Source organism: Natrix helvetica, assembly GCF_964273705.1.
Source record: "Natrix helvetica genome assembly, chromosome: 4".
NCBI lineage: Eukaryota > Metazoa > Chordata > Lepidosauria > Squamata > Natricidae > Natrix > Natrix helvetica.
Window position 1 is genome coordinate 157,007,723 of NC_138550.1, and position 27,018 is coordinate 157,034,740.

Genomic DNA, 27,018 nt, shown 5'->3' on the forward strand with positions numbered 1-27,018 from the left:
GAGTGAGCTGTAAAGCACTATGAAGCAGTATATAAGTCTAAGTGCTATTGCTATTGAGGCTTCCTTGCAGTTTTACCAGCCAGTCACTTAACAATTTGCATGGGAGGCTTTTAATAAGCCTTTCAAACTTTTGAATCACACATCCCAAAAGGTGCAGCTGTGCAAGTTTTGATGTTAGGACTCTTTCCTTTTTAGGAGTCCTCCTCCTAGGAGACGCTTACAACATGAGGCATCCTCTGACAGGCGGAGGAATGAGCGTTGCTCTGAATGACATCAAGATCTGGAGATGTTTGCTACAGACCATTCCGGACTTGTATGAAGACTCTGCTCTACTGCAAGTAAGATACTTATATTTTTCTTTCATATAGAATTGAGGGTCTCCACGTTTCTTTTAGGCCACTTCAAGTAAGCACTCTATTTTATATGGAACTGCATCTTCATGGAGGAAAGTATGCAGTGGAGTACCCCAAGGCTCTGTTTTGGGCCCTGTACTCTTCATCATCTTCATCAATGATTTGGATGAAGGGATAAATGGGGACCTCATCAAATTTGCAGAGAAAATAAGAAATGAAAATTTGGTATAACTTTGGAGGGGCAATTGAAGATATTGTTTAGGTATTAAGAAACAATAACTATAAATATGAAAAATAATGGAAGAGAATAATTTGGCTGAAAGTGAAAACAAAACTCTGATGTAAAAGAGACTATGTAATTGAGAGGATGTAAAAGAAAAGACCCGGACAACTCTTTGTTCCTATAGTATGTATAATTTGTATTAAAAATAAAAAACCTTGAATGGGTGAATGGGAAATTGATCTTTTGCAGGCCAAAAAGACTTTCTACTGGACAAGAAAGAAGTCCCATTCCTTTGTTGTGAATGTTCTTGCTCAGGCGCTTTATGAATTATTCGCTGCAACAGATGGTATGTGCTGGTTTAGAAATACATTTTCTTTCAAGTCTTCTACTTCTCTTTAGCATAATTATTTGTGCTGCATCCTTGCTTCTCTTCTGGCTGTCTCTTTCATTCTTGACTCTTTTCAAGTTGCCAAGGTTGAGAAATACTGGTCTTAATAGTTTAAGTCAGGGGTGTCCAAACTTGGGAACTTTAAGACTTGTGGACTTCAACTCCCAGAATTCCCCAGCCAGGGAATTCTGGGAGTTGAAGTCCACAAGTCTTAAAGTTCCCAAGTTTGGACACCCCTGGTTTAAGGTAACTGACTTCCTGTACATCTAGCTGCTCCTGTCTAATTCCCATCTGATGCATGAGCTTTTTGAAATATTGGCATTTTTCTCTCAGGCTCCTTCCTCCATAACCAGTCCTCTTTACAGTTAATCAAATAATTATTCCCCTACCTGTACATTTGCTCATTTTTATGTTGTAAGAAATCTCTCTCTCTCTGCATATGTATATGTGTGTGTGCGTGTGTCGAGCTCAAAATTGATGTTGCTAACCGAGACAATTGTTAAGTGAGTTTTGCCCCCATTTTATGATTTTTGCCAGTCGTTAAGTGAATCACTGCAGTTGTTAAGTTAGTAACCCAGTTGTTAAGTGAATCCGGTTTCCCGATTGATTTTGCTCGTCAGAAGGACACAAAAGGTGATCATATGACCTTGGGACATAGCAACGGTCATAAATATGAATTAGTTGCCAAGTGTCTGAATTAAGATCACATGACCCTGGGGATGCTGCAAAGGTCGTAACTGTGAAAAACGGTCATAATGGGGATTTTGCAGTATCCTTTCCACCAAGCCATGCCACACCCACCAAGCCACGCCCACAGAACCAGTAGTAAAAAATTTTGAATCCCACCATTGAGGAGAACATCTCCCCAAAAGTTGCTGTTGCCGTGATGTGAAGTCCATCTGGTAAAGGTTTTTTTTTTACTTACGTGGAGTAAGATTTTAAAGGGAATGTTTATTTAGCCAAATATTGTGCTAACTATCGTGCACCATTTTCATTTTCATTTCCTAATTTTGCCTGGCCTTTCTGCTAAAAGGTGATGTCATGTTTCCTCTGTTTGACAGATTCTCTGCACAAGCTAAGGAGAGCCTGCTTTTTCTACTTCAAGCTTGGGGGCAAATGTGTGTCTGGTCCAGTTGGATTACTTTCCATGTAAGTTGGGGTAGTGCCCCCACCTTTCTCGTTCAACTTGTTATTGACAGCAGTTGTAGGTAGCATAACCATGACTCGCCTTAAGAGCCTTTAGACAGAGACACACGGGATGTAATAACCATCAAAAGTTTTCTGTCTAGACGATTAAATCAAGCCATATACCATATTTTATTTAATAATTATCTAGGGTGTAAGTCAGGGGTGTCCAAACTTGGCAACTTTAAGACTTGTGGACTTCAACTCCCAGAATTCCCTGGGGAATTCTGGGAGTTGAAGTCCACAAGTCTTAAAGTTGCCAAGTTTGGACACCCCTGGTGTAAGTAGATGAATTGGCTATGTCAGAATACAAATAGTTCTCAACCTACACCCCCAATTGGAACTTCTATTGCTAAGCAATGCAGTTGTTAAGTGAATCATGCTTGATTTTATAACCTTGGGGGGATTTTATGATCAATGGGGGAAGCCAGGTTAAGCCCATTGATTTTGCTTGTGAGAAGCCCCTAGGAAAGGTCTGCAAATGGAGATCACATGGCCCTGGGACATTGCCACTGTCATAAATACATGCCAGTTGCCAAATGCCAAAACCTTTGGTCACATGACTGCAGTGCCATTGCTATAGTTGTAAGTGCACAAACTGATCATAAGGTAACTTTTTCCAACACCACTGTAACTTTGAACTGTCATTAAATGAATGTAAGTTGCGGACTACTTCTATGAAGGTTGAATGAAGTCTTTCCAATTATTGACGACTTCAGCCTTTTATTATAATCTATATACCAGTATATAAAAACAGCTGTGTGTATGTATGTTCCAGCATAACTCTGGAATGCCTTGGGCAATTTCAACCAAACTTGGTACCCAGATAACTTACTCTCTGGAAACAAATAACATGGCGGTAAGACACCCCTAACACCTCTCGAGATGTGTGTTCTGTTATGAAACAGCCTGTTGTGCCTTAAAATGGCTTCTACTGAACAGCGCAGTGGAGTTGCCATGGTAATGGCTCCCTGGTACTCCACAAGAGGTTTCCCTTTGGTAAGGTGGAAAATCCAACATTAGAAATGATGTTTGGTCTGGACATTTCCCCCCTATAAATAAATACCCGGGCAATGCTGGGTTATCGGTTAGTAGCAATTAAATCTAAGACCTTCCACATATAAAATATAACTGAGTGTGGTGTCTCAGTATGACCCTACGGTTCTCGAAAATGTAAAAGGTTGGAATTAGCAATAAAACTTCGGTTTGCCTGCTTACGATGGTAACAAATGTTGAATAAAAGAAAATAGCCAAGAGAGAGAAAGAGGAACTGAGCAGGAACAAGTAGGATTTCAGAAAACTGAAGAATGGGAGTTACTGAAATGAGCCTAATAAACTTAGTCAGAAACTAAGAGCTTGTTATACAACCGCTTTGTTGAATTATCCTCAGGTGGGTTGCTGCTGGCGTTACTGCCGATTCGGTGCGTGCGCAGTTGCCTGTAAATAAGTCTGTGCATATGCAGAACATTAAAAAATGCCAAAAAAAAACCCATGCTGCAGTGACCCGAGAACCGGTTCGGAGGCGTGGCCAGCCTGGGCGCTGCTGGTTCTGTGACCCAGGCCAACATTTCACTAACGGTTTGCCCGAACTGGTGCGAACCGGTTGCAACCCACCTCTGCTTATCCTGTATTGTAAAGGAAGTTTATCTGGAAAAGCAGAGAGAACTGACATATTGTAAAAAGTGATTTGGGTTCTCAGCTTTCTATGGAAAAGTTTCAAGGGGGGGAAAAATGCGATATTCTTTATTCGATTACCCTGCCATATTAATGGATGGTCTTTTCATAGTTTCTAGTATTGAACTCACAAAAATATATATATTCCTCATAATTTATTTCTGCTACCAAATCTTTTCTTTACAGCTTGTCTCCGAAGCCCATCGTCCTGATTGGCCACTTCTTCGCCGTTGCCATTTATGCTACTTATTTTTGTTTCAAATCCGAATCTTGGATCACCAAACCCCGGGCCATTTTCAGCAGCCTCGCAGTGATGTACCGAGCTTGCTCCGTTATCTTCCCGCTTATATATTCTGAAATGAAATACCTCATCTACTGAATACAGAAGGGCAAAGAGATGGGAAGAGGAACAGCTTGGGATTTCTTTCGCGCCTTCCGGACGTGTCCCGTTTCTTTAAGTCAAAAAGACAAAAGCAGCAGCAACACAACTGGCCTGAGATCTTGCAGTGGCGCTTTGAGGTTTATAAGCAGATAGATAATCTTGTCAAACAAGGGCCTGTTAAAAAAAAAAAACCCTACCATTCTAATCCAAAAGAGCAAAAGGGGGATCACAACAGTTAACTTCTGAGAATAAGTGGTCTAGCATATTAGGGGAGGGGGTGTTGGCAGATTGCCATGTTCTTCTCTTTCCTTGCCCCCCTCTGACATTTGAGGCCAGGACTTATCAAAAAATAATAATGACATTTCTAGAGCTACTGGTCTGAACTATTGAGTGTATGCTCAGAAATCAAAGCTTAGAAACCCCCCAAATTCTGTTCACATTTTTCTAGCCCTGCAGAATTGGCTTTATTTCCTTTCTCCATGACCAGCTGCTCTTCTGTTTCCGTGTGTCTGTGTGTGTGGCGGGGCAGGAGAGAAGAAATGGGAGGTTGTGAAGCCTCTTAATAGGGACTTACCAACAATGGCAATTATGGTTATCTTGCCAGGAGGGGACAAATAAAAAACTGGTTGGTTTTGCTTATGTTAGCGCAGTAAACCAAATATGGGCTGCATCATACTGTTCTTAGGCCACAGGAAAAAACTGGCTTGTTTAAATGACCTTCCAAATTCACTTTGCAGAGAGAAACTGGAAAAAGTGTTCTCCCTAATCTGTTTTTTAAGAAAGAAAAAAATATAGGATTTTATTTATTTATGGAGGAACGTTTGCTGAGCTTCCACTGTTGCCTGAAATGATGCAGCCCAGAGCTTACTTACCACATCAGGAAGAAGAAAGCCAATACTGAGATTTATGTCACGACTGCAAGGAATCCTAGTGGCCTTCATATTGCCAGCTTCATTAGGACCGTCTCAATTTGAGAGGTTAGATTAGAACTAGGGAACCTATGGCCCTCAAGATGTTGTACTAGAGGTTTCATAAATAAGTGATGGCTGGAGCTGATGGGCCTTGGAATTGCAACATCTCAAGGCAAGGTGGATGGCAGAGGAGGAATTAGTGCAGAGGGAGCAGTAATGTCTGTGTATGACACCGCCTCCATTCTGTTGGATTTCTGGCAAGAGAGTCAAGCATCATGATGGACAGAAAGACTTAGCAATTGGGTATATACCAAGATACACAGGATTATGTGCCTGTCTTCACGTACATAAAAACACACATTTGTCTGTGTTACCTTGTACAAATAAAGTTTCTTCAAGATACTTGCAATGACCCTTTTCAACTACTGAAAGAGAGATAGCTAAAATGGCAGTATAAATGGCACTGCCTTGTTACATTGATAAAACAAATGAATCTAAGGTGGTCAATCAATTTCTAAAAAAAGCATCAGCAGCTCTTACATGTATATTTCTTCATTGATATTTTCTGGCGCTGAGCTTTTTTGTCAAGTAACCTGTAAGCATATATTCCATGAATATGCTGTGTTTTTCTTTCAAGTTCTGGTACATATTCTAGGGATCTTCTCCATTTTCTTTTCCATTCAATTATAGAAGGAAGGGGAAGAGTCTTCTGGCAGGTCCAAAAACATTTTTTTGAGAGGGGGGGCTAAGGGTCTTGCTTTTAAATAGGTGCCAGGAGTAGGCAGTGCCAAGACAAAAATCAGTTCAATTAGAATACAAACAAACCAGTAGTGCGCGCACACACACACACACACACACACACACACACACATATGTATACGTATATGTATATATGTATATATATTTGTTGTTGCCTTAAAGCATGCAACTTTTAACAGGACCTTTGGAGAGAGGGGTGAACATCTATATTCTCGTTATTGTTATCGCCCAGAACACAACAATAAATTCTTGCTTTTCTGATCATTTTTGTGCAACTCTTAATTTACGATTTCACATTCTATTACGGTTGAGATTCTTTGCTGGTTGCAGATTGGCTGTCCGGAAATGGGAGGCAGAAACTCTAACCCCCACCTTGAACTTGTATTATGTAACATGGGAAAGATAGAAAATCAGCCTTTCAAGAATTTGTTATTATATTTTAATATGTTAAATAATACAATCATTACCTGTTTCTCAACTTACACCAAACAGAATTGAGTTTTTTTGACTTTCGGTGTCAGTGATGGCTAACATTTTTGTCGACGTGTGCCGACAGTGCTCGTGTGCATGATCGAACTTGTAATGCACGTGTGACCCCCCCCCGTGTGCCCCGCCCCTGTGCATGTGACCCCCCCTTCGCCCTGTTTTGGCCTAGCAGGCCTCCCTGCAGCCTCCTGGGACAAAAAATGGGCTGCGGGTACACACGTGGGCCAAAAACCGCTCCGCACCTCCACACCTGAGTGTGCGACTCCCTCCGCTCCCCTGTGCATGTGTGGAGGTGTTCCCCATGCCCCCCCCCATGCATGCACAGTAGAGACCCAATAATCAGCTGGCTGGCGGGAGGCACACGCGCATGCGCGGTGGAGTTGAGATGCGGTGACGGCTTGCGTACTCGCAGCAAGGGCTCTGCATGCCACCTCTGGCACACGCACTATAAGTTCACCATCACAGTTCTATGTTGTCCGAGTATTGAAGCAGTGTAATTATATGGAAAGGGCTACCTCAAATTGTGGATGAGAGAGACCTAATGAACAGGCATATGGTATATTAACTAAATTAGAAATTTAAGTAACTAAGATCAAATAGGAGAATTAGCAAGTAAAAATTTATTGCAATAAATATAATGCTGTCTTATGGTCCAACCTTACTGTTAATACATTCTTTGAATAGCATGTGTCCATTACAAGCATGGCTGGTTTATTTGGCTAAAGAGACAATGGAAGCTTGCTGAGGCTAGTAGAAGTATGATAAGATTGCTGTGACTTCCGGTGACCAGGTAACAGGAGAAAAGCTTCATGAATTGTATCTTGTATACAGTTGTATATTAACATTGTATATGTTATTAACGGGATTGAATCAAGACATGAAGTGTTAGTATTATTTTGTAGTGCCTTGGTTAAGGCCACACTTGGAATGTTGCTTCCAGTTTTAGTCGCCACGATGTTAAAAAGATGTGGAGACTTTAGACAGAGTGCAGAGAAGAGCAACAAAGATTATTAGGGGATTGGAGGCAAAAACATATAAAGAACGGTTGCTGGAATTGGGTATGTCTAGTTGAATGAAAAAAGAACTAGGGATGACATGATAGCTGTCTTCCAATATCTCAGGGACTGCCAAAAAAGAAAAGGGATTCACTCTATTTTCCAAAGCACCTGAGGATAGGAGAAGCAGCATTGGGTGGAAACTAATCAAGGAGAGAAGCTTAAAACTAAGGAGAAATTTCCTGACAGTTAGAACAATTATCAGTGGAACGGCTTCGCTCCAGAAGTTATGGATGCTCCAACACTGGAAATTTTTAAGAAGAGATTGGATAACCATTTGTCTGAAGTGATGTAGGGTTTCCTGTCTTAGCTGGGGATTGGACTAGAAGACCTCCAAGGTCCCTTCCAACTCTGTTATTCTGATTCTGATTAACATATACTGTATAATGGTACTATGTAAATAATGCACTGGTGAAAAAGGTAAACACTTACAATCCATTCATTTCACTGTTATTTTTTTCAGCTGCATTACAAAAAATATTGTTCCATATTCACATGCTATTCTCTAGGAACAGAAATGATTTCTGTAAAGGAATTGTCTACGTCATAGATTAAGTACAAAATACACACTGCTTGAATTTAATAATCCATTGGCTATGATGCCATGATTCCAGTTATTTTTATGAAGAATAGTAATATTCAGTGATTAGCACACATAGATTTGTAAATGCTTTTTTTCCTCGTCACTTTTTTGAGGTTGGTTTCTTGTTAACATTCAGAATCAGCTGCTGACATTTCATAGAACTGTCCGAAATTCATCAAAAATGAAATTAGGCACGTGGGCCTCGACCACCTAAAGAAAAAAAAAGGGCTCGTTATTCCTGTTAAATATTTGTTTCTATACTTTTTAAATGTTCTTATTAAATTAATTGTAGGGTAAAATACAAATAAAGCAAAAAAAACCCTGAGAAAGTTAAAGAAAAGTGCAGAAATGCAAAAGTGCAGAAAGAGGCAAAAAAGGAAAAAGTATGTACTGATTTTCACGTTGTTTCAGTGCAGTGGGATATAAAAGAGGTTCCAGCCTCAATCTTTTGCTTTACATTTCCAATTCTGCGTGCTTTTGTCCATTCAGTACCTTGGACTCATTCTCAAAAAAAATTTGTTACACTCACCCTTCTTGGTAATTTTGTGTAACGAACATAATCTTCCAAAAAGAGCAGGGCACCCACAACATCTGCTGGCATTTCTGGGACCTTCTGGCTGTGAATAGGCACAAAACCACAACACAAAATGCATTTAATTTTGGTACATCTCTTGATGGGCCAGCTACATCTTACCTCCATATAGGTTCAACTTAATTCAACAATGATTTAGAATGGAGTCATTTTGTGTGTCACAGCACAGCAGAGGCAAAACCTAGCTGAGACTGGCTGATCTCCCCCTACCTCTTATTTTAAGAGGGATTAAACCTAGTAAGTTATCTAAGGTGTATAAAGGTATGTCAAATGAATGTTGGAAGTGTAAAAGTAAAGAAGGGACTTTTTAATCATCTACTAGCGGATAACCTGGTGTTGTCTGGGTATTTATTTATGGGGGGAAAATATCCGGACCAGTGGTTGCAGGAGGTACGCCCCGGTACGGGTGTACCGGAGCCTGCCTGGAGCACCAGATACTGTTCCGGTACAGTGTTCCAGAGGGCTCACCTGCCCGCCCGAGCTTCTGTCTTTTAAGTCTCTGGCTTAAATTGTTGGGGGCAATATGGTGACTCTCTAAATCGCTTAGAGAGGGCTGTAAAGCACTGTAAAGCGGTATATAAGTCTAAGTGCTATTGCTACGTGAACTTAGCCATTGACAAAAAAGCAACATTATGGGGTAGATTACTGATGTACAGTTCTGTGCCTCTTTGGGTGACCACATTTCCAACAGGTTTAAAGAGAATTGGAAACAATTTTAGAAAAGGGACAAGGGAGCCATCAATGATCCAACTTTTAATTTTATTGAGGGTGGGGAAACTATGGCTCTCTGCACGTTGGTAAGCTACAACTTTCAGAATCCCTAGTCATTAGCCAACTTGCATTGTTGCAAGCTGTAACTTAACAACATCCAATGGTCAGATGTTCTCCACCCTCTAGAGCAGTGATGGCGAACCTATGGCACGTGTGCCACAGGTGGCACTCGGAGCCATTTGTCAGGGCACGCGAGGCGCTGCCCTGTCAGCTGGCCAGCGCGCATGCGCGCGCTGGCCAGCTGAGTTCACCGTTTTTAAAAGCCATTTTTCGCCCTCCCCAGGCTCCAGAGGCTTTATAGGAGCCTGGGGAGGGCGAAAAGAGCCTCCCCCGCCCCCCGGAGACCCTCCAGAGGCTTCAGGGACCGTCCCTGAAGCCTTCAAAAAGCTTAAAACGACCCTCCGAGCAAACCGGAAATGACTTCTGGTTTGCTCGGAGGGTCGTTTTGAGCGCTCCGAAGGCTTCAGGGAAGCCTCCGGACAGTCCCTGAAGCCTTCGAAGGGCCTCCGGGGGGCGGGGGAGGCTCTTTTTGCCCTCCCCAGGCTCCTATAAAGCCTCTGGAGCCTGAGGAGGGCGAAAAAAGCATGTAAAAATGGGGGGGGGGTGTCGCCCCTGTTGTGCACACATGCACACTGGGGGGTCACGCAATGCATTATGGGTGCGGCACACCTGCACACGACCCCCCTGCGCTCCCCCCACTTGTGGCACACGAGCCAAAAAAGGTTCGCCATCGCTGCTCTAGAGGGCAATTCATGTGTTCTGAACCATGAAGTGTAACTGTCAACTCAGAAATTCAAATTAAAACTTCTTGCTTAATGGCTATCGGCTGCCATTTGAAGGGGAATGTCCTCCTAACATTTGATTCAGGAGAAGTTGGTACCTGGTGCACTGTTCCATTGTGGAGCGAATAAACTGACCGATCAGGCCCAGAAACTGTTCCGTGTAGCGTGAATGAAACTGCTTCAGCAAGGTCAGGAGTCCCAGTACCAGAGGTGGCCAGTCAATGGGATCGGCTGGCTTTCGACACACCATCCCTGAAGGAAAACAAAACCTAACCCAATACATTTCCTCATAGTTTGGGAGGGTTGCTGCATAAGGAGACACAGCTGGTGGCATCAATTCAAAATACTATGGAAAATTTGTGTTACATGGTGGAGAAAAAGCAGAGAAATGGATTCTCTCTGTAATATTCACCCTGGATTATAGTCCACCTTAATATTTGCAAGCTGCATCGAAGGAGCACTCCATTTCTCTGCTCCCTTTGCAGGTACATCTCCATCTTCACACTCTAGGAGAAGTAGTTTGTCTCATTCAGCTGAGACACCAAGAAACCTCCACCCACTATGCCATTTTGCCTGCTCTTTCACAAGCCACTAACCACTAACAAACCACGTTGCACAACCCTTCTGGCTCTGGTGCAAACTCACACTGGGTTTCTCTTCTCTCTGGTCTCTCTAGTCCCATGATGAAAAACCTATGGCATGTGTGCCACAGGTGGCAGGCGAAGCCATTTCTTAGGGCACGTGAGGCATTGCTCTGTCAGCTCCAGCATGAATGCGTGCACTGTCCAGCTGATTTCGGCCTTAATTTTCAGCCGTTTTTCGCCCTCTGGAGGCATGTGTGTTTGTGTGTGTGTGTGGGAATCGCGCATATGCATGCGGGGGGGGGGGGGAATAAAATTATGGGTGTGGGCACATATGCGCAGGACCTCCCTCGCGTTCCCCCTGCTTTTGGCACATGATTGCAAAAAGGTTACCCATCACTGCTCTAGCCACTCTGGCCTTCTCTCTATTTTTTGAGACAACCCAGGAGCAAAATACAGGACACAGAGGTTTGTGTAAAAGAACAGTGGTTTATATATAATTATATATATTTTATAGCAATGAAACTGTGCAATTCTATCCACAAGGAAATTTAAGTGCTGATAATTTCGCTAGAGTGAAAATACTTTACTAATCGCCTACACTTAAAGTGAAAAAATACAGAAGAATTATACCATACCTGAGTTTTTACTGTACTGAAGTTTTGGCAACTGAGAAATCAGAAACAGAAAATTCACAATGGGGAAGTACGGCAATCGCTTCGTTGTAATGTAGATCTGGGAAAGAACGTTTTGAAGGAAAGAATGTATTAATTTTTTTAAAAAATCCGGATTATTTTACAATCCCCGTTTTAGACAGCAAAGCAATGAAATTTTTATAGCTTTTTTTAAAAAAAAGAAGAACTGAAGACGAGATTATGCTGTGCTAAATTGATTAGAAAGAAAGAACAGAGGGAGAAAAAATAAATCTATTGAAAAAAGAAAAGAAAATAATGGTATAGTTCTACAGTTGAGAAACTAGACAATCAAGTTAAGGATCAGATAACTTTTTCTGAAGATGCTGTTTAATTAAGGTACCCTCACTAAAGAAACCCTTTCTATCCACAATTTCTGAATGTTGGATAGGGATTTTGAAATAAAGCTTGAAGTGATGAGAAATACATTATCTGTTTCTGTTTGCATTGCTGGCCCATTGTTTCAATACTGTCCAGAGTTGTTGCACGGCTGGGTGATAAATTTAAACAAATAAATATTTTTTTCCCATCTCTCTCCTCCCCATTCCGCACTCCACTATAAACTCTGCTGCCTTTTTTCCCCAATAAATGAATTCTTTTCCTGCCAGTTTCACATAGTTTTGTCACAGTTAAAACAGAACGGAGACTTTTTAGCAGGGTAGATAATAATCAATGATTTAAAAAAAATAACTGGATTTTTAAATTTTAAATTGGATTTATTTTTACCAAGTTTATTTTAATAAAATGCTTTTGGAGTAAAAAATCTATCTAAAGAAAGTTTTCTATTTAAGATACATTAATCATTTAGTTTATTCAGCATGAAATGGAGCTTAGTTATGTAGCATGAGAGGCTGTATATTCTGCAATATTGAAACTGTCTGTCAGTCAACAGTGGGTCAGAGGAGGAGCTGCTGCGGGATAGAGGTGACAGCTGCTCTTTAAAAATTATGATTTAAATCGGGTCGATTTAAATCGAGCCTTTTTACCGGTAATTTAAATCATGATTTAAATCGACTCAATTTAAATGAAACCCACCCTGCCCTTTAGTAAAGATTGTGTCTCCTAAGTTAGAAAGCCATGCTGGCTAAACACGCCAGTGATGGGTGCAACACATTGGGATGGCACCAAGGGCTGAGATAGCTTTAATGAGGAAAATGGCCTCACCTTATTCAGTGGATTATGGATGCCAGCAGCCTCCAGATAAGCAGTAATTTCATACAGCAGGGTGTTATCTTCTTTGGGACAAGGCAAAGAAGGATCTTGATAGTGGGCCTCTATATCAGTCAGGATTGCTCTACAAGAGGAAAGTAATAGCAGAGAACCTTTACTGAATCAGGCCAAAGGCAACCTATTCCTGTATTCTATGCCCCACCATAATTAGAATGGATTTGAGAAATGCAAATATTTGAGAGGGCAGCAATCCTACCACCCAATTGCTCCCATCCTCCTACCCAACTTCCACAAGAGCCTGAAGTTGTGGGTGCTCCAACGCTGGAGGTTTTCGAAGAAGAAATTGGACAATCATTTGTCTGAAATGGTATAGGAACTCCTCTTTGAGCAGGGGGTTAGACTAGAAGACCTCTAAGGTCTCTTCCAACTCTGTTATTCTGACCTGGCTCTGCCAGTAGGCCTGCGAACCAGATAAGGATTTTTATGCTACATTGATGGCAGATTCCACCTCAAATTCCCACTCCCTTCCATTCATCCATCTTTTTGCTGATCCTATATTATTCTCATTGTGTTATTCTTATTCTCATTATGTTCCTTCAGCATTGTTTATTTTATTGTTCTATTATTTTACTCATGTTCTGTTTATAGGGTTTCTTTTTCATTTCGCTTCCTTTTTACTATAGTAAGCTGTTCTGACCCCTCCCATGTCTGTGAATAAACCAGAACACAGGCTTGGCTGTTTGCCACTGTTTAATTACTGAGATAACGAATCCTTTGGCTGAGGGCCCAGACAATTCACGTTCAAATGAAGCAATGCAGATAGTCCAAACAAACAGACATGGCTAGAATACACAGATAGATTTTCTTAACTACTAATTTGAACGGTTGTTTCCTGCAAATGTCCCCTCCCAACGCCTCACCTATAATCTCTCTTGGGAGGGGCCAATCCACAACCACCTGTGCTTAATCAGCTTCTGCGAGTCTGCCTACGGAGTTGCTGCTTCCGTTTCTCAGCCCTTCTCACTCTAGCATCAGGGACAAACTGCCTTTGATCCTCCCCACTGCTCCATGCCTCAGGTGCCTCCTGGTGGCCAACCAGCCTCTCTGGTCCCTGCTCTGAGTCTGAACCCTGCACAGGGTCCTCCACATCGTCCAGAGCAGACTCATACGGTTCCTCCATATCCGAGTCCATCAGCAGCTCAACCGGATCCTGCTGGCCACAACAGTAAGCTATCTACAGCAGCCCCACGGCGAGATAGAGGGCAACTAAATTTAACAATCAAACAAATAAATCCCCTATTTTCCCCCAGCAGCTGCTATTTAAGGATTTGTAAGCTTATGATTCTGGAGCTTGGAAAAGGTCAATGAGATGAATTGGGGAATGTGATTTATGACACAGACTGAGGGGAGGGAAGGAACAGGGATAAAGTTCAGCTATATTTCAAACAAAGCTCAGATCTGACTGCAAAAAGGCCTTGCCTAATGGTGCTCCTAATAAATGACTAGTTTTGTATTGAAACTTGGCTCGATACTCATGAATCCATTAGGGCCTTTTTAGGAAACCTGACAGCCTTCGGAGTTGAGAGGAACAACTTAAATGGTAGATGTTCCCTGTCAACGCACGTGGATTTGAAAAGTTATTATGATTTATGTTACCATCCCAGGATATGAGAAGCTATTATCGTCACTGTTGCCATCCCAGTGACACAAGCTGGTCCTGCTGTCTTACTTGTTAAGGTTCTCCAGGGCAGCTGCTAAATGTTTGGAGTCGAATCTGCAGGAGTAGTTAAGTTCGTTGCCTATTTGGCGTCTTAAAATTTGCATCTGGCCAACCTAGGGAGGAGATGATGAGAATTAAAAGACCCCCAAAATGAAAATGAATGAAATAGGAGTAAATAGAATTTATTTCCTAAAACATCCTGTTTTTTTAAAACGGACACTGAGGATTACCAAAGAAAAGTTACCATTATAGCCCTCTGGAAGGTTTTCCCAAGACATCCCAGATGTATTGATCCTACAATTTTGTCAGGGTAGTGATTTAAGAGCTGACCACTGCTGCAATGATGGGAATGAATCAGCAAGGTTTTTGGCTGTTATCCCTTTAAGAGCCTATATAATAAGAAGAGGCCCTGTTAGGGCGTCTCTGTCTTGCTGGGTTTTTCCCTGCTATAATTGCTGATTGTTTGACCTCTGCCTATAGTGCGTGTATATATAGTATATATTCTTTTGTAGATAGAACCACTATTATATGACAAACCTGTTTGATGTTATTGCTCCTGGGTTGTCTCACATAGTAAAGCTGTGCGCATTCTGATAAACTTCCAAAATGCCCATTCATTCGAAAAAGGGTAATACAGGAAGAGTACCCTAATTCTCTACATTATAATTCAGAAGACTCAACTGAGTTCTAAGAGAATTGCTCCCAAGAACAGTGTGTGATTCTGACATTAATGGAGCTTCAGCTAACTTAGCTGTTTCTTACAGCAATCAAAACTTCATGTTTTACTCTCCTGTTAAAGAACAACATGACTGTTTCATTTTATTTACGTACATATCCATATCTTCCCAATCTCCTGGTCTAGACAAAAGCCTGGGATTTTCTGATTGGCTCCTACCTAAGAATTAACTGGATCCAGCTCTGTTTAGCTTTTTCAACATCAGAGATTGTGAGGACATCCATGTTTTCAGAGACATCCTCAAGGTGAGACCCAGGTGGATTCTGCTGGTAAGGGGCAGCTCCCAAACTTCTCTCAGCTGGAGGCTCACCAGATGTTCCCTCCCTCATGACTGATATAGCCAAAGTACCTTCATAATTGTGTCCAGGTAGGCAGCCCAGATCTTCTGTGTTTTGGTAATTGCTGTAGAGTAGACTCTATTACAATTAGCTGCAATGGAACATTGAGAAGTTTTAGAAGTGTCTTCCCATCCCTCTCTTTAGGATAATTATTCTGTTTCCACCACCACATAAAAATACTCTGAGGGCAGTACAGGTAGTCCTTGACATACAACAGTTCCTTTAATACAATACAATACAATAGCAGAGTTGGAAGGGACCTTGGAGGTCTTCTAGTCCAACCCCCTGCCTAGGCAGGAAACCCTATACCGTTTCAGACAAATGGCTATCCAACATCTTCTTGTTGATTGTTCAAAGTTACAACAGCACTGAAAAATGCAACTTGTGACAGTTTTTTTCAAAGTTACGACCTTTGCAGCATCCCCATAGTTATGCGATCAAACTTCAGATGCTTAGCAACTGGTTCATACTTATGACCGTTGCTGTGTCCCAAGATCATGTGATCCCCTTTTGCGACCTTCGGTCACAAAGTCAATGGGGATCCAAGATTACTTCACAACCGGGTTACTAACTTACCAACTTCAATGTTTCACTTAACGACTGTGGCAAGGTCGTAAAATGGGTAAAAATCCACTCAACAAATGTCTCACTTAACCACATAAATGTTGGGCTCAATTGCGGTGGTTAAGTTGAGGACTCCCTGTATTTCTCAACCTTGGAAACTTTTCAGATGTGGGTGGACTTCAACTTCCAGAATTCCCCAGCCAGTATTCCCACCCAGCCATGGTAAGAGCTGTCCACCACTGCCAGACACCCCCCCTCCCCCCAGGCAGGGTGCGGAACCAAAGACTTGTTCCAGTATATGAGGGGCTGTCATAGAGAGGAGGGGGTCAACCTAGTTTCCAAGGCACCCAAAGGCCAGAAAAGGAATAATGGATGGAAACTGACCAAGGAGAGATTCAACCTAAAAATAAGGAGGAATTTCCTGACAGTGAGAACAATCAACCAATGGAACAGAAGTTGCCTTTGGAAGTTGTGGGAGCTTCATCCCTGGAAGCTTTCAAGAAGAGACTGGACTGCCAGTTGTCAGAAATGGTGTAGGTCTCCTACTTGGGCAGGGTGGGTGGGTTGGACTAGATGACCCACAAGGTCCCTTCCAACTGTGCTAATCTCTAGGTGCCATAGCAGAAAATGCTCTCTTTCTGGGTCTCACTGGATGAGACTCTTTCATAATATGGTGCTTCTACTGGTCACTAACAAGTAGTCCTCAACTTATGATCTTTCATGTAATGACAAGTTACAACGGCCTTGGAAAAAGTGAATTATGATCTGTCCTCAATGTTACGATGGTTGCACCACCCATGGTCACATGATCACAATTTAGGCACTTGGCTTGTTTCTATAATGACTGCAGTGTCTGGTGGTCACCTCCTGCCACCTTCCCAGCCATCAGGTTCAGTCCTGTGACGACTCCTTTAATGACCGCATTGCTTAGTCACCAAAATTCTGATCCCAACTGTGGCCATATGTTAAGGACTACTTACATTAGGTAGGGACAGAAAGAGGGAGAAAGTGATACTTGGCAAGGCAGTAGATTATTTCATTTTCCAAAATTAATCTTGTGACCAAAACTGGCTTACTCCAATAGGAACCCTTAAAAGCCATTCAAATCCTGGATATTTTCTAGCCCAGGGTCCTGTTTGAAGGAACTTACCTAGGGGTGAAATGCTACCGGTTCGGACTGATTCGACTGAACCGGTAGTAAAAAAATGCTACCAGTTCGAGGGAACTGGTATTTCCAACGATCAGCTGTGCTACCCGATTTATATTAGCTAGAAAGCATGATTTCCTGCTTTCTAGCTATTCTAAATCGCATGACACAGCGGATCTCCCACCCCAACCCGCTCGCTGTTCTACATACCTTTGCAGGCGCTCGGTACCCACCCACCCACCTACCCGGACGTCATCATGTCCGTTTTTGATGCTCTCCGCATGTGTGGAAGGTCCTGCGCATGAGGGGAGGTGACCAGTGCATTCACATTTGCGAACCAGTAGCAAAGGTAAGTAGATCTCACCCCTAAACTTACCCACAAGCCCTTTCAGGGGGCTGACACTCCTCATGAGAGACTTCAGAGCTTCATGAACCCCTTTATCGCGCAGCACTATTTTCTGAAACATGATGAGGAAATTCTGGAGAGAAAAGAAAGAGATGCTTTGGGATATTCTGCAGAAAAGCCCACTGTGGTTGCACATGCCGCGTTTCGTATGGCACGAATCATCTAGAAGAGGGATGGCTAACTTTTTGTCGTCATATGCCGAAAGCGCGCCCCTGCGTGTCTGCACCCGTAACGCAATGCACGCGTGACACCCCGTGCTCTCCCCACCTGCGCATGTGTGCATGACCCCCTGCGCTCCCCCCACTCCCGTGCATGTACATGCAACCCAGCGTGTGCATGACCCTGTTTTGGGCCTCCCTGCAGCCTCCTGGGACCAAAAACGGGCTGCGTGGGGGGGGGGCACACCGCCCCCTGCACTCCCCCCACGCATGCGACTCCTCCACCCATGCATCTCTCGCATGTGACCTGCCCATGCACGGCAGAGACCCGAAAATCAGCTGGCAGGCGAGTGCGCATGCACGGTGGAGCTGAGCTGGGGCGACGGCTCGCATGTCTGCAAAGAAGGCTCCATGCCATAGGTTAACCATCATGGATCTAGAATTGAACCCAGGATCTTGCTGTGTTTTTTCAACTTTGACAACAACGTTAAAATGTATGGACTACCAAAGAATGCTGGCTGGGGAATTCTGGGAGTTGGAACCTACAGATCTTAGCATTGCCATTTGTGATGTGGGGCAGGGCTGGGGCCTGGTTACCTGCAGCTCTTTGACAATCATGAAGCAGAGAAGACGGTCTAACCCGTTGAGACCAAAGGTACCCAAAGTGTTCTGGATCTCGGCCAATAAGCGACTGTTGGAGACTTCCTGGTGAGTTTTCATATCATACCAAGTGTTAAGTTGGTCAATATAGCAGGCAGACCTGATGGGAAACAGCTAAAAAGATAAGCAGCTGCTACTGAAGGAAGGATCTTATCTGTGAGTAAGCTGGCAAGCGTGAACGATCTTTAAGCAGTCAGATATGGAAAAAAGTTGGCCAGACAAGAAAAAGGAAGATCTGCAAAAGTACCGTGTTTCCCCCAAAATAAGACCGGTCTTATTTTCTTTTGACCCCTGAAATAAGCTCTTGGCCTTATTTTCGGGGAGGTCTTATTATTTTTGAAGTGCAGGAGGCGGAGAGCGTGGTTACCTCATGGCTGCTGCTGTGTTGCAATATTTTCGGGGGAGGGCTTATTTTTTTTGCGGGGGGGGGGGAGGACTTATTTTAGCGCATGTGCTCAAAAGCCCAATTGGGCTTATTATACGGGGAGGTCTTATTTTTCAGGGAAACAGGGTACAATGTAAACTCATTAAATTACGCAATTTTTCATACCAAGAGTCAGTTCTGGGCTAAAACGTCTGGAGGCTTGGAATGAAATAAGAGTTTTGAGTTTTTGACTAGTTCAGGAAGAAGATGGAGGGGAGAAGGAGGAAAGGAAAGAAAAAGGTGAAAAAGGAATGGGAGTGGGAGGAGGAGGAAAGGAAGGGAAGAAGAGCAGGGAGAGGGGAAAGGGGAGGAGGAGGAGGAAGGAGAGGGAAGGAAAGGAAAAGGAAAGAAGGAGGGGGGAAGAAAGAGAGAAAGGAGAAGGAGAGGAAGACTTTTTTCTTCTTGGGTCCTGGTTTTGTATCCTCACTGCTGGGCTTCCCCCAGTAGCAAAACCCACGGGGGGGGGAGGGGGGGGAGAGAGAGGGGGGGAGAGAGAGAGGGGAAGGGAGGAGGGAGATTGCCAGTTCCATGAGCCTTAGTGGGAACACATCTGATTGATTGGCAGTTGCTCCCTCCTCCCCCCCAGCTGGGATATCCTTTTCAGACTGGGCCCTGGGAAATGCACTTTAACAAAAACAACAATGGGTAAATGATACACAGATGTTTTTTCATCACAAATATAGAAGAACAATTCGCGGGCTTTCAAAAAAGATCCCAGTCCTGCTGATCATATGTGAAGATGTCAGGAAAAAAAGCCCATTTTCTATGGGGGTATGCACATAAATATAGTCCTGCTTACTTTGGGTCAGTGATTCTCAGAATTTCTCTGCAGAGGCGACCAATAAAAGTAACAGATTCATCCGTAGGCGCAAATTTGGGTATCGGAATATGGGTGGATTGGTAGATGCTTTGCCAGTCTTGAATCTGAAAGACACACACAGTGAAATCATTCTCAGCTTTCTCTGACTATATGTGTAATTGCCTTGTTTCCAAACCAATCAGGCTGTGAAGATTCCAAAGGATGACCTAATTAATTTACGAGCCTCGAGACAAAGTTCAAAAGAAATTCATTCATTTATTAGGATCAACATTTTGGCATGTTCTTCTGTGGAGCCGAAACTGATTTCCGCTTAATTGCATTTGAACTTTACTCACGTAAAATTGGGAGCGAAGTTCGCTGTGGTGCACCTGGGCTCGTCCGGCCAAATGAGTATAGGACCTTTTTTGGCTTGCGTGCCACAAGCGGGAGGAGTGTAGGGGGGTCGTGTGCGGGCATACCGCACCCATAATGCAATGTGCGATCCCCCAGTGCGCATGTGCGCACAACAGGCGCTCCCCCCATTTTTATATGCTTTTTTCGCCCCCCCCAGGCTCCAGAGGCTTTATAGGAGCCTGGGGAAGGCGAAAAGAGCCTCCCCCACCCCCCCAGAGGCCCTCCGGAGGCTTCAAGGACTGTCCGGAGGCTTCCCTGAAGCCTTTGGAACGTTTAAAACGACCCTCCGAGCAAACTGGAAGCCTCCGGACAGTCCCTGAAGCCTCCGGAGGGGGTGGGGGAGTTCTTTTCGCCCTCCCCAGGCTCCTATAAAGCCTCTAGAGCCTGGGGAGGGAGAAAAATGGCTTTTAAAAATGGTGAATGCGCGCTGGCCAGCTGACAGGGCAGCACCTTGCGTGCCCTGACAAATGGCTCTGCGTGCCACCTGTGGCACGCGTGCCATAGGTTCGCCATCACTGGTATAGGAGATCACATCGGGGTCACCAGTGACGTAGAAAAGCAGACGCAGACAGGAGTAAGGTTGTGATGGGAAGGTACCCACCCAGAGCATTGTTCGGGGCTCTCTTTTATTGTCAAACTTCTCAGAATAGGAAAAGCTCATTGGACAGAAAATCCAATTCGCAACTATTGATTGGTTTACAGATGCATGCTTTTCCTCATGGACACCTCATGGACATTTCATGATGAAGATACGTGACCCATATATTTATAATTTCTTACTGCTTCCAACGTGCAAATTCCATCGCACCTTCTTGTAAGCAAAAAGGATTAAGAGAAAGGAATGTGGACTTTGACTGATTTAATCAGTGTGGTTTGCCAACTACTGATTAACCAATTAACCCAACAACTCCCTTTTTCTATGTCTACTTGATAGTAATCATGGAAACGCTTTACAAGTTGACACAGGCTGTTTTTCAAGATCACAGTACCCTAAGTGTCGTCTCTCGGTGGTGTTGGTTTCAGGCAGTGGTGGATTAAGGCTCGCTGGTGCCTTGAGAACTGACAAATCTTGGTGCCTCCCTCCTTTGTACATACTGTACAAATCTTCATTAGTTTTTTTTCCCCTTTCTCAACTTTGTAGTGCCCCCTTGGGCCTGGTGCCCTAAGCACGTGCTTAGTCTGCTTAATGGTTAATGCACCCCTGGTTTCAGGCTTCTTAATGGCTGGTCTCAGTCTGTCCACATCATCAGCAGGTAGTCCTCGACTTATGACTGGTCACCCAGTGACTGTTTGAAATTTTGACAGACGTCCTTCCCTCTCCCTAGGCACTTACAACCTGGTTCTGAAGTTCTGCTCTTCCCCATGGCCACGTGACTGCCATTTTTGATGCATTTGCCAGAAACCAGCATTCAAATACTTCCCATTTTAGGCAAAAACACCCCATAGCAAACAATGGTTTGCTTAACAGCAGGATTCACTTAACGCTGACAGTGGTTGCCTTACAACCACTTCGTTTGCATTTGGATTGTGTAACCCTACCCTATTTGTACCCTATGACTATCATTAAGTGTTGTACCTTATGATTCGTGACGAATCTATCTTTTCTTTTATGTACACGGAGAGCATATGCACCAAAGAGAAAATTCCTTGTTGTCCAATCACACTTGGCCAATAAAGAATTCTATTCTACACTAAAACACAGCATTTGAAGTGAAGTCCGCTTCTAAATTTTGTGCCTGAAGTGGAAAAGAATGAAACTTTGATTTGGGGTTTTACCAATTAGACTGACAGATCCTTATAGAAATGGCTAGTTTATATTATTGTGAAAAAACAAAAAAAAAGTGATTTGATGTTAACGCCTTACTTTACTGCAACAAGAGAGTCAGAAGTCAATGCTTCTTTTTCTTTTTCCTAATCCTTCCTCACTTTTCTCCCCCACTTTCCTCCCCATTGTTTTCCTATTTACTTTTGCATTTTGTTATCTTATATCTCAATTAAAAAAAACGTTAAAGGAAAACACAGCATTTGAAGTGAGTGAAACAATGCTAGTGCAATAAATACTGGGACCGGATTAACACATCATGCTAAACTTAAGCCTGTTCGATCGTGGTCTGCTGGCTAAACCACATTTGGCTGGGCTCACACAACACATTAAAGTGAACTAAATAAGCAAACGATGTCTTAAGTGAAATGTGTGAATTCAATCCCGATAATTTCTTGCGGCAGAATGGTTTTACTCTCTCCTTCTGCCGTTTTCTGTGAAGAGGGTTGGGGAGATGCTTATAACCAGCAGAGTGTTTCCTCAAGTGTTTTTGGAGTTGAAATGGTGGAAAAATTCAGAGGACACTAGGACTCTGAATAAGCATCATTAAGAATAACCCAGTAACTTCATTTGTGGGTGCCTTGGTGCTCTTTGAGCTTCACTGTTTCCATGCAGATGCTTCATTACCTGATTAGGTAACATCATCAGTGCTAGAAGGGAGTGGGGTTCTCTCTCGCAAACCACCTGTATATAAACAGGCAACAAACCCCACTGCCTTCTAGCACTGATGATGGTACCTAGTTAGGCAATGAAGCGTCTGCAAGAAAACAGGCTCAGAGAGCATCAAGGACACTGTAGCGCAATCCTGAACGACAAATGTGTTTTTTTCTAAATGTTTAATACCTTTGTCCTTAAGAAGTTGTTGCATTCCTGCTCCACGTTGTAATTAATAATTCGGGAGACTTCCTCCTGCCAGATCTTTAATCCACAGATGTTGACGTAGTCCTGGATGTACTCAAAGGAACGGTGGAATCCATCCATTGTGGCTGCCATATCTTTCAATCTGGGCATGAGCTCGCTGGACTGTGGAAAAGGGGAAGATCAAAAGAGCCATCGAAAGGATATCCATCATCTTGGCCTTCTTAAATGTGTTATTTCTTCACTGAGGGATGCCTACAGAAGGGCAGGTTTAGGAAACCTGCAATGGGAGATGCTAAGAAAGGATTGTGGGCTTCAACAGTTGCAGCTGGCATTTTGATTGCTTTAACCCCTTGGCACACATCAGATAGTCCTCAACCTACAGCCATTCATTTAGCGACTGTTCAAAGTTACAATGGAATTGGAGAAAGTGACTTACAATCAATCTTCACATGTATTTACTGTTGCAGCATCCTTACCATCTTGTGATCAAAATTTGGGCATTTATTTAATCATGGTTTCAATGTCCCAGGGTCACGTGATCGCAATTTGCAACCTTTCCAGCTAGCTTAAGACAAGCAAAATAGATACAAGGAGCCAAATCCGCTTAACGATTGCACGATTCACTTAACAACAGGCAGTGATCTGCTTAGCAATCATGGCAAAATAGGTCGTAAAATTAACCACCGCTATGGCTAGGAATGGAAATTCAGTCCCAACCGTGGTTGTAAGTTGAGGACTACCTGTAGATGCTGCTATTCCAGAATTTCCTCCTCCAGCTCTTTTCCCTGAAACCTCCACCCTCCCTTCCAAGGAAAACTATTTCACCATTACAAGGTAGAGATAAGGAAAGGCTGCTTGGTTGCTCTGGCTCCAAGCATTTTTAAAATGTATTTGCAAGCTGGAACACCCCTGTTTCACCACCTTTTTCAAGAATAGAATAGAATAGAGTGGAATAGAATAGAATAAAATTAGAATAGAACAGAATAGGAATAGAATTAAATAGAATAGGAATAGAATAGAATAGGAATAGAACAGAATAGGAATAGAATGGAACTGAACGGAACAGAAAGAAATAGAACAGAATAAATTTGGAAGAGACCTTGGAGGTCTTCTAGTCCATCCCCCTGCTCAGACAGGAAACCCTACACCACTTCAGACAAATGGTTAGCCAATCTCTTCTTAAAAACTCCAGTGTTGAAGCATTCACAACTTCTGGAGGCAAGTCGTTCCACTGATTAATTGTTCTCACTTTCAGGAAATTTCTGCTCAGTTCTAAGTTGCTTCACTCCTTGATTAGTTTCCACCCATTGCTTCTTGTCCTGCCCTCAGGTGCTTTGGAGAATAAGAATTGCCCATGAACCCAAAGTAGAAAGTGAGATTGTGTAATGTGTGAAACCACTCTTTCATGAAGCTGTAAGGAGATGACTTGAAGCATTGAGTTTCTAAAAGGGGAACAAGGAAGGATGAGAATTTTAAGGTAACTGATGGTACAAGGACTAGGCTAAATGAAGGTAGGTAAACTGAAAAAGAGAGGAAATTGGAACTAGATCACCTTGTACCTTAGCTCTAGGGTTGAAGGTGAGTCCTCGGTGTAGGGCAAAAGCCACACGTTTGACCAGTTCCTTTCTAATTCCATCTTCAAGCAACTGTTTGGGGTCAACCTAGAAAACCCACAGAAGAGAGAAATCAAAATGTGCAAGTACATTTTCTTCATGTGCCTTTCTATTTACTGGATATGTCTTTCCTACTCTCTACTGAATACTTTTATCTCTATAAGCCGAGGTGGCACAGTGGTTAGAGTGCAGAACTGCAGGCTACTTCTGCTGACTGTCGGCTTCCTGAACTGCAATTTGGCAGTTCAAATCTCACCAAGCTCAAGGTTGACTCAGCCTTTCCTCCTTCCGAGGTGGGTAAAATGAGGACCCAAATTGTTGGGGGCAATAGGCTGACTTTGTCAACCGCTTAGAGAGGACTATAAAAGCACTGTAAAGCGGAATATAAGCCTAAGTGCTATTGCTATCTTGAGAAAGGTAAGATCATCTCCAAAACAGGAAACCTTTGTAGAACAGCTACATCCTCAATATTCTGGTTGTAGATGTCCTTTGAGGTTCTTTTTCACCCTATTCTGTTGATCACGAAGGACTTACGAAGGCCCCTTTGAAGATTATGTGGTAGCAGTAACTGCAGGGGACTAGTCCAGGCAATCACTGGGAGTCAACACTGATTTACATGCACACATACATGCACACAAATAGCCCTTGAAAAATAGCCTTCAAACTACTATTCCTTCAGGTGATACATTTTCACATGGCCCCAACCTATCCCCACGTTCACGAAACCTAACTTCAGGAATCTGGATTTTTTTTGTCCACCGCCATGGAAAACCTTACCTTGATGATGCCAACCAAGGTTGTCTTCATCATCAGAATGCCTTCTGTGAAAATGGAGATGGCGTGTGTAAGCTTGGCAACCTTCGAGAAAGAAAAGAGAGGTTGGTTAGAAGGAACTTCCAGAGCATTGGGGTGGTGAAAAAAAACATCACTGATAAGGAAGCTATTTTCTTCTTTTACCACATGGATTTTTTTCTCCTTATCCCAAAGGTGCTTTTTCAAGAGGCAACTGGACTTTCGGGTTTTTCTCGGGAGACGTTTTGCTTCTCATTCAAGAAGCTTCTTTAGTTCTTCTTCAGAGCTGAAAAAGCATCTTGGATAAGAAGCGAAACATCTTCAAAGAAAAGCCAACACAAAATCCAGTTGTCTCTTGAAAAAGCACTTTGGGACAACTCTGACCCGAATGACTAACAATCTCCATAGACATTTCTTCTCCTTAGTTTCCTGTTTTAAATAACATGTCCAACTGTCACTTCCTTATGAGAAGAGGGACAGAAACAAGCTTTCAATTTTCCTGATAAATATTCATTCTTTATTACAAATGATTTACTACAGATGATATACTACCATCTTCTACAGAGATTCTCAACCATCCAGGTCATGTTAGGTGCTTTTTTCCCCAAAAGACAGCTGGACTTTGATTTTTTTTCTGTGAAAACATTTTGCTTCTCATCCAAGAAGCTTCTTCAGTTCATTTTCAAAGAAAAAAAATCAAGAAAGACATCAAGGAAAAGCATCCATGATCTGGTTGATTGAGAATCTCTATAGATGATGATTTGTATCTAACATTGTTCTACCACCATTTACAATCAACAAACCAGATCAGCATATTCATTTTATTTGGGATATAGAAGGGTAGGTGGGTGAAGGTGTATATTGCATGGTGAAGCTCAAATATATATATTTATACAGCTTCAGCTTCAGCGTAATCCTAACCCTAACCCAGATCTCCATCCTTCCTGGAAAGTTTCCCTGCCTCTAAAAGCTGGTTATTGGATGCAAAACTGAAATAGGTCAATGATCTGATTCTGAATAGGAGAGCTTATTCGTGCATATAGCTCTAATAAAAGCTGCAGTTGAAGTCCTAATTCTCCCATTCCTTGATCTGCAGGAAAACTTTCATTTGCACCCATAAAATGCTTTCTGGTTTAGATAGTACCAATAAAGGACAATATTTGTAGCTCAGGACTGAAATGAGGGATCCTTGGTGCTCTCTGAGCTTGGTTGTTTTCTTCAAGAAAACAACCAGAGAGTACCAAAGATCCCTCATGGTCTGGATGGTTTAAAGAAATCTTAGGAAAAATAATGGGCATTGGCTATGTCCATCATGTCCTACTCCTTGAAGGCATCTGGCTGGCTTTGGTGACAAACAAACGGGAGCACGAGTCTGTAAAATTCATACCAATTCTAGAAGTGCACCCAACCTCTCTAACCCTATGAGTTTTGATGCACCTCGTAGCGTGGTCCAAGTTGAGCATAATCTCGCAGCTTGTCCTTGTCTAAGCGAGTTGGCGCCTCAATGATGTCATGTGTCTGCAGTTTTATAATCTTCAGGAGAGAAGTGAACATGCTTTCCGGAATGATCTGTAAAACCTTTTCTCCAAAAACAAAATAAAACAAATGCAAAAATATTGATTAGTGAAGCAGTCGTTCCTTTAAGGGAGAGGTCACCAACTGGTGGTCCGTGGACCACTGGTGACCAGTGAGAAAAATGTGGGTGGTCCGTGGTTAGCATTTTTTTATATTGCACTAAATCAGGGGTCCTAAAACTATGGTCCCTGGGACAGATACGTGCAATGAACGCTTGTGTTGCTGCAGAGAGTCTCCCCCTTTCAGGGTCTTTTTGTGCGGGTCAGAGGTGGAGAGAAATTCCATCTTGGGGTCTGCTTTGGCCTCCTGGTGCGGGGCCTTGGGTGAAGGCTAGAGGGAAGCACCACTGGTGGCAAAGAGCTGGAGGGCCTCGTTCCAGTCGGACTGCATCATGGTCTGGAA

The 27,018-nt window shown here is 42.9% G+C and overlaps 2 protein-coding genes across 3 annotated transcripts in view; one reads left to right on the forward strand and one right to left on the reverse strand.

The window, feature by feature from the left end:
• SQLE (squalene epoxidase) overlaps window positions 1-6,139 on the forward strand; it is a 30,928-nt gene extending 24,789 nt beyond the window's left edge. For both annotated transcript variants that reach the window (XM_081950592.1, XM_081950593.1), the window contains 4 exons: window positions 196-338; window positions 826-922; window positions 2,026-2,113; window positions 4,010-6,139. In XM_081950592.1, the coding sequence (XP_081806718.1) occupies window positions 196-338; window positions 826-922; window positions 2,026-2,113; window positions 4,010-4,202 (521 nt within the window). In that variant the 3' untranslated portion in view covers window positions 4,203-6,139. The remainder of the gene's footprint in view (window positions 1-195; window positions 339-825; window positions 923-2,025; window positions 2,114-4,009) is intronic.
• Window positions 6,140-6,963: 824 nt separating this feature from the next.
• The window catches only part of WASHC5 (WASH complex subunit 5), a 41,881-nt gene continuing 21,826 nt past the window's right edge, over window positions 6,964-27,018 (reverse strand). Inside the window, exons 16-29 of the mRNA XM_081950575.1 lie at window positions 26,479-26,619; window positions 25,027-25,107; window positions 24,196-24,297; window positions 22,619-22,798; window positions 19,540-19,664; window positions 18,254-18,416; window positions 17,469-17,571; window positions 15,393-15,472; window positions 14,317-14,420; window positions 12,582-12,711; window positions 11,364-11,460; window positions 10,243-10,396; window positions 8,529-8,616; window positions 6,964-8,209 (exon numbers count right to left, since the gene is read on the reverse strand). Coding sequence (XP_081806701.1) covers window positions 8,153-8,209; window positions 8,529-8,616; window positions 10,243-10,396; window positions 11,364-11,460; window positions 12,582-12,711; window positions 14,317-14,420; window positions 15,393-15,472; window positions 17,469-17,571; window positions 18,254-18,416; window positions 19,540-19,664; window positions 22,619-22,798; window positions 24,196-24,297; window positions 25,027-25,107; window positions 26,479-26,619 — 1,605 coding nt within the window. The 3' untranslated portion in view covers window positions 6,964-8,152. The remainder of the gene's footprint in view (window positions 8,210-8,528; window positions 8,617-10,242; window positions 10,397-11,363; window positions 11,461-12,581; window positions 12,712-14,316; window positions 14,421-15,392; window positions 15,473-17,468; window positions 17,572-18,253; window positions 18,417-19,539; window positions 19,665-22,618; window positions 22,799-24,195; window positions 24,298-25,026; window positions 25,108-26,478; window positions 26,620-27,018) is intronic.